This window comes from Mobula birostris, chromosome 15 (assembly GCF_030028105.1).
Source record: "Mobula birostris isolate sMobBir1 chromosome 15, sMobBir1.hap1, whole genome shotgun sequence".
NCBI lineage: Eukaryota > Metazoa > Chordata > Chondrichthyes > Myliobatiformes > Myliobatidae > Mobula > Mobula birostris.
Genome location: NC_092384.1, coordinates 15039998 through 15054856, shown reverse-complemented (window position 1 = coordinate 15054856; position 14859 = coordinate 15039998). Strand labels below are relative to the sequence as shown.

Here is a 14859-nt window from a genome sequence, read left to right as displayed (position 1 = left end):
CACCAAACAATACAGTACAAGACCCCTACAGAAATGTTGCCAGATGGGGCACTGCTTGACAGATGGAAGTGGTGCACTCTCAACAGAGCAAGAGCGAGTTTGTAGGACAGCAGACAATATGGTGAAGTGGGGTTTAAAGACCAGTGAATCCTGTGAGTGTAGCGAAAGGCCAGGCTGGCTGGGCTGGGCTAGCGCATCGAATGGAGTTTTGCTTTGGATTTTTGCTGGTGTTTCGGAGGACGACAACGGTTGACTGAACAACTAGACCGTGAACGGACGGAGGATGGCAGGAGGAAGTGACAATTCCGGAAGTGAGTTAGAGATGGAAGATGGCGGGGAAGAGGATTGGAGTGTAAAGAGTAAGAAAAGAAAACAGGTATGAGCAGTCAAATTCTGAGGGGTCGGGGATGATCAAAAAAGGATAGCAATAGAATGGAAAGAAGATGAGATTAAAGCAATTATAAAACTGAGCGAGGATGGGGCATCTTTCAGGGATTGGAACCCTATTCATTTGATGAAGGTAATCAACAAACTTACAGGCGAAGTCAAAAGAGCCAAGGTATTACGAAATGGATCGCTATTAGGAAATATGTCGGGATAGCGCTCAGCAAGGCAAAGTGATAAAATTAAATAAAATAGACGGCAAAAAAGTACAATGCTCAATATTCAACAATAGAAAATGGACTAGAGGAGTTATTTCAGGGATACCAACAAAAGTTACTATGGATGAGATTAAGCAGAACATAAAAGGAGCAAAAATTATTGAGGCCAAACGTTTGAAAGTTACAAGAGACGGGAAGAAGTGTGATAGTTTTTCGGTGATGATTAACTTTGATGAAGAAAGATTGCCGACTAAAGTTCATTTAGGGTATATGTGTTATGAGGTCAGAATATATATACCACCGCCTTTAAGATGTTTTAAATGTCAGAAATTTGGGCATATTACGGCGGTCTGCAGAGGGAAACAAAGATGTGGGAGATGCGCTGGGGAACATGAATATGGGAAGTGTGAGGCTGGAGCTAGGATGAAATGTTGCAATTGTGGCGAGGAACACAGTGCAGCTTATCAAAGGTGCATTATTAGCAAGAAGGCAGCTGAGGTACAATATGTTTAAGTAACTCAAGGGATTAGTTACGCTGAGGCAGTGAAAGGTTTCGCTGAAAGGAGAAAGCTACTAAGCAAACAAATACAGGGAATAATAAACTGGTGAACTGTGAGGGCTGTAATATGATAATAATGAATAGAAAAGATTTCGTACTGTTTCTGCTAGATGCAATGAACTGTTCAGCGCAAACAGACAAAAGAACAGAAAAAATTAAAATTATAGTCAAGTCTGCAGAAAAATATCTTGGTATTACAGGGCTTAGGTGGGAAGCAGTTGAAAAAACGCTGAATGGAGGACCAAACAGATCACAGGTAGGGGAGGCGGGATCTTAATGGCTATATATATAGCAAAGGAATTTAAGGAGTCTTATCGCAAATGGTCAAGAATTTAAGAAATATATATCATAGTCATAGTCATACTTTATTGATCCTGGGGGAAATTGGTTTTTGTTACAGTTGCACCATAATAATAAATAGTAATAGAACCATAAATAGTTAAATAGTTCAGTGGTTAAACGCCGCATTTCCACCGTAGCGACCCGGGTTCAAGCCCCAGTCAAGCCTTCCTCACTCCTCGGCTTTCCTCTGCCTAATCCTCGCTCCCCGGCCTTCCCTGTAATTGTTAATAAACATTTTTAGATCACTCTACCTCAGTGTCTGGATTCGCCCCGTTCAATGCAACAGTAGCAGACTGTCACAAAATGGAAGTATTTGTCTCTTGGATAATTGTCATTGGCAAACGTGATCACCCGCGTATAATGGCAAGCATAGAAGATAGTTAGAGTAGGCCACTTGATACTTGAAGACCAGCTGGAATAGTCAAAGACTAAACTCTCTTGGAGTTGCAGAGCTTATCGGGCTTGTCATAACAGCAAAAGATTCCCCAAAATCTACATGTTCCTACTACCTGCTGCACTATCACGGGAGAAAGAGAAAAGTCAGTTCTCATGGACAACGGAGAATGTAAATATTTTGTATGTTTCTTCATCAGTCCTGGAATGTACTGTATAAGTGTAAAAATTGATGCCCATCACCTTCACTGACACTGACAAATACAATCCTTTCCCACACTTTGTCTTTAGTTGGAGCTGGTGCATTTACATTTTCTTGCCAGGAGCTCTGCAATCCCATAAGACATAGAAGCAGAATTAGGCCATTCAGCCCATTGAGTCCGCTCTGCCATTTCATCACAGCTGATCCTGGATCCCACTCAACCCCATACACCTGCCCTCTCACCATATTCCTTGATGCCCTGACCAAACAGGAATCTATCAACTTCTGACTTAAATATACCCAGACTTGGCCTCCACTGCAGTCTGTGGCAGAGCATTCCACAGATTCACCACTCTTTGGCTTAAAAAATATCCTCCTTACTTCTGTTCTAAAAGGTCACCCCTCAGTTTTGAGGCTGTGCCCTTTAGTTCTAGATACCCCCACCAGATGAAACATCCTCTCTATATCCACCTTATCTAGTCCTTTCAACATTCAGTAGGTTTCAATGAGATCCCCCATGCAGTCTTCTAAATCTCAAGTATAATTCCTTAGGGTGCACAGAGGAAAACTATTCCTGGAAAATTCTTTGTATTGATCCATCTGGTGATAACTGTCCTCCTTTCTCCAGCATCTTTTAACCAAGTGTTTAAGAGCTATAGTTTAGCTGATCATTAGAGGTCCAAGATAAAATCTTAATTTCTGCCATACCATTCCTTTTTGCAAGTTCTCTACAGTCAGAACAACCCTTCATACTGTATACAGTTCAAGTTTTCTTTTATTTTAAAATATACTTTATTCAAAAATAATCTACAATAGACCATCCAATGACTCTCAATCCTTTACATATGTTTCCCTTATGGTCTCTACATATCTATACTTTTGGCCACCCACGTGGCATTCTGTTGGTTCACCTTACCACACTGTTTTTGAGGGGTATACTCCCCGCCACCTGACCCCTCCCACTCCCGCAGGAGTAGAATCCTAAACTGGGGTCCTTCCCCACCAGGCCCTTGTGGTGGCTGCACCATGTTTCAGCGCGTCCCTCAGCACATACTCCTGCAGCCGAGAATGTGCCAGTCAGCAGCATTCTCCCACGGACATCTCCATGTGCTGGTAGATCATCACGTTTCAGGCTGACCAAAGAGCGTCTTTCACCGAGTTGATGATCTGCCAGCAGCACCGGATGTTGGTCTCCGTGTGTCTCCAGGAACAGCCTGTAGATCAGTTCAAGTTATCATATTATAAAGACTGAGAAGCACAGCATGATATGCTAAATATCTAAAAGGATGCTATCATAAATAAGTGGGTATATATATCATGTGATATATATCATGAATTTCCAGCATCTGCAGAATTCCTGTTGTTTGCATATATATCATGTGATTCCTTAAGGTTGTTATAGCTGGTGGTGGTAGTGGGGATAAGCTTCCCTATTAAATGCTCCCAGTGGGTCTCAAATAGCCTCTGACAATCAAGTCCAGCTCCTGGCCTTTATGTGTGGTTTAGCTACTAAGCCCAGCAGAACCATTTCTACTGATAGGAGAAGGGGCAAAGGGGCACTGGCACCTTAAAATCAGTTGCTTCTGGCAGATGGGGGTTGGCTGCAGATCCAGAAGGAAAACTCTGATCTCAAACCTCTGCTGCCTTGTGGCTATACCCACTCTTGGGGAAGGCTTTGGGAATAAACCCTGAGGAAAATCCTGCAGCTGCAAACCCTGAGGTTGAGTTTAACACTGACTGGCAACTCCTGCAATGCTGCTGGTGTCACATTCTCTCGGTCACTGCCGTTCAATTGGATTCATCAGCTGCGTGGAGAGGGGGAGCCTGCTACATGGGTGACATCTTTCTCTCCATATTGTTCAGTGCCCTGGCTTGTGTATCAAATTGACAGCTGGGATACAAAATCCATGGTTGACTCTGACCAATACAGGGCCTCAACAATATATCACGAAAAGATTAACAGAATGCACATTCTTCTCTTTAAAAATGGCTTAAGGATGATGCTATTTTCTAACTGTCCCCGTTAATTAATGACGCCTAAATTTGTCCCCAACGCATTCCTGACCTTCCGCTCTTAAACTTCAAACTGTTTTTCCTCTTTCCCAATTCTAAAATATTAACCCCGTTGTGTTTCCGACCCTTCTTCTCCGAATTCGCCCAGCTTCTCTCCCTCTTTCTTGCGATCTGGTGCGCCCCAACCTCACTTCTCCCTCCGCGCCTCGCTGCACACTTCGTCCTTCTCCGCTCCCGGCGTCGCCGCGCACGCGCGCGCTCCGGGATAACAAGCTCGAGGCGTGGCGGCGCCCGCTACTGGCGGTTCGGCACTGCGCATGCGCAGCGCCGACGGCGCGCGGCGAACGTTGCAGGGGGTTTTCAGGTGAGGAACGTGCTTCGGTCTCCGTTATGGTTCACCTGTCCAGGGACGGTAGTGAGCTTATAGATCAGGGTGTTGAGGTGCTGTGCGTCTAGCCTACCTGGCAAGGTATCTGCAGATAGAAATGAGTTATTAATTGAAATTTTTGGCTTAAGAAGTAGAGTTTCTTTCTCCTCCGCCGTTAAATTAGCGAGCTGTTAAGTTTAAATTTGTAGTTGAAAGCCCTGTAACGAGAGAATAGTGTTTGAAAAGGCCTAGGTCTCCAGTCAGAGCGCTGAAAGGGCGGATGGTTCCGATCTTTCAATCTCTGGCAAGTTTTACTATACAGACTATGTTCATGATTGGGGATTTAGGATTGTTTCAAGCCACCAGATGCGGTGAATTGCCAACATACTTTAGTTAAAAGTACAGTATACCCTTCAACTGGGAGGAATTGTCCAACTGGCCTTTAACACCCGAAGGTCCTGTTTCAAATGAGTGGATGAGAGATTCAGTTAGATGACAGGGCTATTACCATTGTATTTCAAGTTGTCAATTTGACCTAATTTGGAACAATTCGGACTGAAAAAAATATTATCATTTAGAATTTATATTGTTTACATTATTGGCAATAACTTCTTAAAATGAATAAAATTTCTGTTGCTATTTTAAGGAATTGAGTGTTGGTCCTATAAAAATGTGAAACTGGGGGAGTGACCATAGAAATCCAGTCTTCACTTTAGAGCAGGAGTTCCCAACTTGGGGTCCACTGACTTCTTGCTTAATGGCATTGGTAATGGCATAAAGAGGATATTGGTAATATACTTTGCTGCAGGATTTCAAAGAAAGAATTTCAGAAAAAGTATTTGTGATCCAATTGTTGGAACTAGGTCCTAATGGACATAATTTCAGGGTCTCATGGGTAGTGGCCAGTGAGATGGTTGGTGAATTGGCTTAAGGTTTCCAAAACTGCCTGGATTTGGGGAAGATTCCATTTGATTGCCAACTAGCAGAGGTAACTTCATTGTTCAAAAATGGAGGGAGACAGAAGAAATTACTGGAAATATTAGAAATTCTATTTAAAATATTACAGTAGGGTGCTTAAGAATTCAATGAAATCATGCAAAGCCAACATTGCATTCTGAAAGAGAAGTCGTGTCTGACCTGTTTGACCAGTTTATTGTATTTGCATGAGAAATGCCATCTACTGGGGACCAGCTGATGTACTATAAATAGATTTCCAGAAGGCATTTGATAGAGAGGCACATCAAATGTTATATGGCAAAAATGTAGAAATAGAGTTAAACATAGAGAAATGTGAAAATTACCACTTTGGCAGGATTTCTTTCTAACAATGTAGGTTAACTATATAGTAGAGATTGCAGACCCTAGTGCATTGTTTGCAAACGGCTTGTATTCAGATACAGAAGGTAATTAAGAAGGCTAACAGAATGTTATAATTTAGTGCTGGAGAATTAAATGCAAAAGTAGGCAGATTATGCTTCAGTTATATGTGGGATTTGTGAGGCCACACCTAGAATACATTGGTCTCCTTCAGGGAAGGACGTAAATGCTTTGGAAGTGGTCAGGTTAGGTTGGCTAGACCAATACCTAGAATGGAGTGTTGTGAAGAAAGGCTTGCTGATAACTGTGGTGCCTTGGCAGGGTTGATGGAAAGAATGTTTCCTTTTATGGAAGAATATAAAACTTGGGGTTACTGTTTAAAAGTAAGTGTATGCCCATTTAAGCACAAGATGAGGTGATACCTTTGCTGTAGAGCAGGGGTTCCTAACCTTTTATTGCCATGGACCCCTATCATTAACTGAGGGGTTCAAGGACCCAGCTTGAGAAACCTTGCTCTAGAGTGGTGTGACTTTCCAGAACTCCCTCAAAATAAAACCAGAGTCTTTGACTATTTTTAAGGAAGAAATAAATAGGTACCTGACAGACAAGTGGGTGAGAGATTATCTGACATTGACACAGAGTTAGTATAACAATCAGATCAGCTGTGATTTTTCTAAATGGTATAACATTTTTGAAGAGTAAGTGGGTTATTTCTATCTAAATTTATACGTTTATGTGTTTTGTAGAATAATCAATTGTGGATAGCATACAACTGATCAAGCCTCAATTTTTTTTCCTTAAGTTATGGATTGATTATGATACAATACACAGCTGTTGCAGCATTCAGTATCCACAAATAGCATTTTGTGAATGTTGGTGCATTATTCCATTTTAAATATCACAGTATAATATTAATATGTTGTCGCATGAATGAAGTCACGGGAGAGAATAATGGTAGATATGAAACATTCTCTTTATTCAACAAAATGAGACAAAGCAGGCTTCATATTGAGACCCCTTTCAGAGGAAGGTAGCTTGCCTAACCCAAGGCTACACGACATTTTATATACTACAGACCAAAAGACAATTCAGACTAAAGATCAAAGCACAATTCCATACTTACAATGCTTCCTTTGACTGCACACCACCCTCATACCTCTTTCTTTGCACCCACACGACAGACACCCAAATAACAAATTTAATCAGCATTGTCTAGTCTTCCAATTCTGTGGTTCAGTCTTAGAAGCCCATTGTTCAGAGCTGCATTTTAGATTTAATCCACAGTTTATATTTTTATCTGAAGACTGGTGGCTGAAGTTATTTGAAGTTGTTGAAGTTATTTGCTATATGTGCTAACCCCCAAAAGCACTCTAATAGTCCCTCCTTTTGGCCCTCCTGGACAAAAATATATTTGTACCAGGAAAGGCCAACTTTGAGGAGGATCTACTCAAATAAGGCAGCAGAAATGCCCTGCCTCAGAGTTCCCCCCAATTACTTTATGTGCACCTACAGCTACCCTATCATCCCTAAAGGCTTCCTGCAAAACACCAAGCAGAGAGATTGTTCTAGAGATTTGAACAACAGTCTTTAAAGAATGCAGCTTCATTCATATGCCTTCCCGCAAGGCCAGTGGCAGTTTAATCGCATTCCTTGTCTTCACCCCTTCATTCTCTGATAGCTGAAACTTCTGCTTTCCAGGGGTATCAGCAAGGTAAAAGTATTAGGCTCAGAAGCCCTCTCATTGATATACAGAAAGGGATTGAGGTAGTCTCTATTTGAGTGACTGCAAGGATCTCTCCCCAGAGGCACCCCTTTCTGAACCCTCCAGTCAATCACTGGCCGAGCTGCTGAAGAGGCCTAGCTCATTTGTATTCGCTCTGCATTCAGGCTGTGGTGACTGACTTCAGATGCCGTGTGCAATTTCTTCTTTTTCTCAGTCTGCCGTGCCATTGAAGTTATGGAACCTGATGTCTCTGCTATAACTTAAATCCCTTCCTATCTATTTCCCCAGTATCTTTTCTATTCTATGCTATACAACTAATCAGCAATCAGCCTTCATTACAGAGTACCATTACCATTGCACTTTAACATTCTATTCTCAGCTTTCTGTTGCACACTCTGGATATCCTCTGCCTTCGCATTAGCTGTGGGTCTGCTTCCATCACCTATGGTCAGGTCTAGTGTGGCTGGCTGGTGTTCACCTCTTAGGTTTTCTGTAATTACACAGTTACTGGGTACGCTTGATCTCCTGCTCTGTCTGTGGGGGCAACAAGAAGGTGAGTCGTACAGTTTAACCTGAGTCCAGTGTTTCCACTGGCTGCCTCGCCGAGTCTGCACACAGATATGAGTGTCATATGTTAAAAATACCATCTGTGATCCTATCCATCTGAGAGCAAACCCTGCCCTTTCAGGAAGCACCCTCACCATGACTTGGTCATCCGCCTATGGGACAACCATCTCCTTTCCCTCCGGCTCTCTCTGATTAGCAATATGCTGTTGATGTTTTGCTCAGTGCTTTGGTTACAGTCGTCTCTCACATCTCCATGTAATCTTGTTAAATTGGCAATTGTAGTTTCTTTCTGTACACTTATAATTTCTGTTGCTGCTTGTTCTTCCACTGCCCTCCTCACACTGATTCCCTTTCTGCCCCCTTCTGGTGAGCCTTTACTGTAATCACCTCAGGCTGCTGCACTACTTTGAGCAGCTCCTGACTGTGCTTGGCCCCTCCCTTTGGGACCACCTGACATGACTCCTGCACATCACCCTGTCTCTCCTCACTGCTTGGGGCTGCAGTCTCTCTGTGGGCCATGTTAGCTGCTTTGTGACTCACATATGACCACTGTCCATGTCCAGTCCTTGTTATTTCTCCTTTTCCTGAGTCTCAGTCTTGTCTTATTTACTCAGTTTGTGTATTTCCAGGATAGTACCTTCATTGTTTGGGTACACCCAGAAATCAACAGGAAGCTGCACTCCCTCAGTCTGAAGTATCTGGGGTTGACTTCTCTATGCCCTCATTGTTTCACCTCCTGCTCTGGTAATGTAAATCACCTCTCTGGTCATGGGCAAGGGTGGATCAGTTAGCGATACTGATGATCATGTGTCCATGAATGTTTTGCATTGCTAGACCCCTAATAAACTTCTTGTGTACATCTGTGGCTGACCACCACTGACAACAGAGGCTGCCATTTGTCGTTTGTCCAACCTCTCCAGCTCTATAATTTGGTCAGTAGCCAAATTGGAAAAAGAAGGTGCTCCTGTGGATTCTGCTTGCTTTGGTAGGTGATATTTACATTTTGCTTGTTTTTCAGAGCACTGCCTCCAAACATCGCCTGAGAAACCACAGCTGTAACAAATCATCTTTACACTCCCATGTCTATTCCAGCAGGTCCTTGCTTTGTGCCCCAGCTGCCAGCACACAAAGTAAGTCCTCTGTGACATCATAGTAGCTACGTTCACTGCAGCCACTGTACAACTTCTCTTGCCTTTCCTCTGTCTATCTCACTGGCCCATGAAACTATTGCAGAGTAGGTCAAATCCCACCACTATTCCCAAATCTAAAACTTCGTAGTGGGCTAAGCTCAGGCCTTCCTTCAGCATTTTCAGGAAGTCCTTTCCTGGATTATCCAACCTGATTACTCATAATATGTTCAATATTTACGTTCTGAGTATTCCATGGCTGGCTTACTGGCTCTTTGAATCACTGACATTCTCATTCCCCAATTGCTCTCACCTCCCCCGAGTCGCTACCTCATTTTCCCTTTAAAGAAGTGATATCTCTCTTCATTGCCGGTGTTCCCAGTAGTTGCTTGCCCATGTACCATCTTGCACCCCATGGGCCATACTATCCCACATGTTCCTTGGGCACTTTTCTAACATGTGTATATCTTTAAGGTGCATCTGGTGAATTTCAACCATTTCCTCAAGCTTGCACCCAATTCTGAATTCCCACATGTAACTTTAAGTGAGGGCAATTCTGACAAAATGTTCTGTTTTTCCCCAGAACTTATGAATAGTTGCATTCAGGGTCAAGGGCTGACTTGGATCTTCAGGGTTTATCAGTCTGACGTTGCCTGAATTAAACAGGTGCCATCCTGACAGATGTATCTGGGGAAAGCCTCTCCCTGAAATATCCACACCATATGCAAAATATAAATGATAGGGACCAGTTGAACAGTACCATACTTAAATCTGCAGAGTATGTACTCTGCAATCTGCTACTTACGTGCGTCTAAACACATGATGACTGACATATTCCTTTGCATATGACTGTTACACCAAGGCACACACACTCACTTAAGTGCTTGCTAAAGTACAGTTCCTGGATTGAGTTTACACTGGTTTCTTGAACCTTCAGTTGGTTCAGTTGCTTCGCAAATTCGTGATACCTAGCGATCCCATGGCCACTGACCCAAACAGATCCAAGTGTGGGTGCTAATTTTGAAAATATGCACCCATTTAGACTGCTGAGATCGCCAGCCACAAAATAGGTCACAAAGGCATCCCAGACGAACCCTCAAATGTTGTCGCGTGAATGAAGTTACTGGAGAGAAGTACTGGTAGATATGAAGCAGTTTCTTTATTCGACAAAATGAGACAGAGTAGGTTTCATATTGAGACCCCTTTCAGAGGAAAAAGACCTGCCTGCCCCAACAATGCACAATATTTTATATGCTAATGATTAAAGTACAATTCAGGCTAAAGATCAAAGGACAATTCCATATTTACAATGCTTCCTTTGAACTTCACACCTCCCTCGTTGCACCCACATGACAGACACCCAAATAATGAATTTATCAGCATTGTCTAGTCTTCCAATTAACTGTAGTTCACGGTCCTAGGGATCCATTGTTCAGAGCTGCATTTAATCTACAGTTCATATTCAAGCCTGAAGACTGGTGGCTGAAGTCAGTTGCTGAAGTTATTTGCTATGTGTGCTAACCCCCCCCCCAAAAAAAAAGCTCTAACATAATGTATCATATGTATTGAGCATTGACATTTTGGAGAGCAATCCCCAGTTATCTCCTTAGCCTTAAGATGTTGACCAATTGAACCATCTTAATCAAGTGAGATTCAGCTAATACAACACGTAATGACCAAGGATATTTTCTGGTCTGTGCTTGACCAGTGCTCAGGTATGACACACTATTATGGTGGGACAAAGAATTCTTCTGTATTCCAAACAGTTGGGATAGTGTAAAGTTTAGGAAAATATTTATAGGAGTGTTTTTGATGTTTCTTTCTCTAGGTTTCACTGTCCCTTCATTTGAAATTGTATTTACCTTTGTATGATTGGAAAATAATCAGAAAGAACTTTGTTTTTACACAATTCAGATTTACTTTAAATTTAAAAAGGATTACAGATATGAAAGAACATGAAACTAGCCAGTCTTCAGCTAAAACATAATGAAGTCAGGGATATACCACTCTTTTATCAATCTACTATCTCTCCCGTTTTCCTGGGTACTCAAGTTTCCTCACACAGTCCAAAGATCTGTAGCTTAAATGTAGAGGATACTGCCCCGTCCAACATGGGAAAAGCCCTCTCCACCACTGAACACATCTAAAAGGAGCGCTGCCACAAGACAGCTGTGAATTGCTTCTTGTAGATAGGTGAATGTGGAATCTATAGGAGAGTTGATGGGAATATTGGGGGAATAAAGTAGAATAGGTGTGGGATTAGTGGAAATGGTTGATGTCCAGTTTGGACATAGCTGGCCAAAGGGCCAATTTCTGCTCTGTATCTATCAATGAGTCTATGACTTATTTGGTGCCTTTCATGACTCAGTTCATTATATCCATTCACTGTGTCATATTTATCACATTCCCATTATTGTCATGAATTCATTATTGGATGTGTGAGTAGTTATCTTGGAGGATCATGTTAAGAACATACAGTTACATGCAATGAGAAATAAATGGGTTATAGTGGGATTAGTTTAAATGGGTCAGCAAGACTCTGGGGTTGAATGGCCTGTTTCTGTACTGTATCTCTCTATGATGCTCAAATGGTCTGAATTTTACCCATATAACAAAGATATATATCAAAGATTGTGTGTCAGGGTAGAAGATACAATCATTAATTCTTGATAGGAAAATTACTCGTTGCTGTACTTATGAGTAACAATCAACCAGTTTTTAAAGTGACAAGTAGTCATGAACACTAAAATTCAGGCCACTTTGGGAATGAAGTCCACATTAAAACTCTAATCCAACATTCTATCATCTGGGATCTCACATGGCCTAGCATTTTAACTGTATAGCTGATTTCAATACACATCAATTCAAGACTGTTTTGATCCGTATATCTTCATAGTTGAAAATCCATTTTGTTTCTAAATAAATCCAAATGTGATTAAGAACAAAGTCTTAAGATTATTTTTCAACCTTAAAAATCTAAGCTATTAAAGAATGGTGCAAAAGCATGCACAAAACAATATATAATAATCAAAGATACTCCAGTTGTTTTTTTTCTGTCTTTTTAGGTAGCTGCTTCCCAAGTAACAATTCATACTTCAATATGGACAAGCAACATGTTGGTTTTCAGCCAGTTACAGACAACAGTTTTATCCCAGGCTCTGATTCACCTCACACTCCCAATCGCAAGCTTAGAGTACAAACTGGCCACGTTCTCAAAAATGTGTTAGTAAAACTAAAAGCAGAGATTTCCTTAAGGAATAGTGTCTCTCTTATAGTTGGAAGCATGATTGGATCGGGGATTTTTGTTTCTCCAGGCGGAGCCTTAGAGCAAAATGGCTCCTATGGTCTATCCCTGATTATTTGGGCTTTAGGGGGTATTTTTTCAATTATTGGAGGCCTCTGCTATGCTGAATTAGGTACAACCATTAGAAAATCTGGTGCAAATTATGCCTATATTTTGGAAGTATATGGAGGATTTGTTGCTTTTCTTGATCTCTGGATGTCAATACTTATCATTAGGCCTTCTGCACAAGCTGTTGTTGCCATAACATTTGGCAACTACCTGGTGCAGCCTATCTTTGGAAACTGTCCTACACCATATTTAGCACAACAACTAATTGGAGCTGCTTGCATCAGTAAGTGTCACAATATACTATACATTAACTGTTTTGTATTTAGATAAATAACAATTTAAATAGTAATAAGCACCAAGAATGTTTCTTGTTATTCACTTTAATTAAAATTAAATTAATTTATTTTGAGTAATTACATTGAGCAAGAAAAATTGGTAGGATAATTGGAAATTGGATTAAAAAATGTACTTACAGTAATATGTTTAAAATATGGGTTATATTCAGCAGAAATGTCACCAGTTCAGATATGATGCATCATAGATTATTGAAGAAAGTAAATACTGTATGCAGGTAAAAATGTTTCAGTCACAATCTTGCAAACTTCTTTGGGTTTGACAATAATGCCAAAAGATTGGAAGACAGCATATTTTTAAATCTCTGGTCATAAAAATAAATAGAGGTAAATTTTGATTGTGGTTCTGCCAAAGGACTGTGAATCATGGAAAACATTTAAGGACAATAATCGAAAAAAAAAATAATTTTCACTTGAAAAGCCGGTAGTTTAAATAGAACTAGCACAGATTTTTAAAAAAGATAATCTGGTGTATGTTATTTGCTAGAATGAATAGGATTGATGAAAGCAGGGATGCATTTTTTGGACTTTTAAAAGGTGCTTGCAATATATTGCATTATAGACATGGTAATATGAATATAGTAAATTAGTAGTGAGTAATTGTTTTCCTGATGAGAGGGAAAAAATGTTTGCCTGAGATCAATACAGTGATGAAGGCATGAACATTGAACAGTGGTGCTAATTTATTGGTATGATCTGAGCTTGGGTATCCAGACCCTTTACCAACCTTTAAATAAACTTTACAAAGACGATAATGGATTTCAGGAGAATTGCTGCTGTTGTGGTGTGGTGAACTGACCTTTACCTGGCTGAAGCCAGGCAGCCATTCTCAGACACCTCCACTTACAAAGGACCCCACCCCTGACCATCAGAAAATTGTTTCCAACACCATCACTAATTTCATTAACTCTGGAGAACTCCCATCCATTGCCACAAACTCATAGTTGCCTTGTCCCACACTACTCATTTTTACCCTTTATCCAAGATCCACAAACCTGACTGTCTAAGTAGGCCCACTGTCACTGCCTGTTCCTTGCCCTCTGAACTCATGTCCACATACCTTGTCTTACCCGCCCCCACCCCCCCTTGGTTCAGTACCGTCCCATCTACATCTGGAACACTTCACACGCTCTAGATCTCTTCAACAACTTTCAATTCCCTGGCCCTGACTGCCCCATTTTCCAGTCCCTATACACTTGTGTCCCCCATCAAGAAGGCGTTAAGCTCTCCGCTTCTTTCACAACAAAAGACCCAAACAGTTCCCCTTCACTACCACCTTCCTCCACCTGGCAGAACCTGTCCTTGCCATCAACAATTTCTTCTCGGCTCCTCCCATTTTCTCCAAACTCAAGGGGCAGCCAAGAGCCCCAGCTATGCCTGCCTTTTTGTTGGCTGCATACAATAGTTCATGTTCCGAGCCATCCCTGGTAATGATCCTCAACTCTTCCTATGCTACATTGACGACTACAGTTCAGCAAATTTATCAACTTTGCCTCCAACTTCTACCCTGCTTTTAAATTCATTATGTCTATTTATAACATCTCTCTCTTCTTTCTCAATATCTGTCTCCATTTCTGGAGACAAACTGTCTACCGATGTCTTTTATAAGCCTACCAATTCCCTCAGCTATCTTCACGATACTTCTTCCCACCATGCCATGTCTCCTTACTATTACTTTTTCTCATTTCTTTCATCTCCACAATATCTGTTCTGAGGAAGAGGCTTTCCTTTCCAGGACATCAGAGATACCTCTTTCTTCAAAGAATAGGGTTTCTCTTCCTCCACCACCATTTCCCTGATATCCATGCTCACAACATCTTCCCACTGCCTTAACAGGGGTAGAGTTCCTCTTGTCCTCACTTACCATCCCATGAGCCTCTGCATCCAAGACATCATCATTCTCTGCAACTTCTGCCAGCTTCAATAGGATCCTGTCACCAAA

At 41.4% G+C, this 14859-nt stretch overlaps 1 protein-coding gene across 2 annotated transcripts in view; it reads left to right on the top strand.

Moving 5' to 3' along the window:
* The first annotated feature begins 4435 nt into the window (after nt 1–4435).
* Nucleotides 4436–14859, top strand: part of LOC140210409 (Y+L amino acid transporter 2-like) — a 73883-nt gene continuing 63459 nt past the window's right edge. For both annotated transcript variants that reach the window (XM_072279346.1, XM_072279345.1), the window contains exons 1-3: nt 4436–4475; nt 9104–9215; nt 12278–12847. In XM_072279346.1, the coding sequence (XP_072135447.1) occupies nt 12313–12847 (535 nt within the window). In that variant the 5' untranslated portion in view covers nt 4436–4475; nt 9104–9215; nt 12278–12312. The remainder of the gene's footprint in view (nt 4476–9103; nt 9216–12277; nt 12848–14859) is intronic.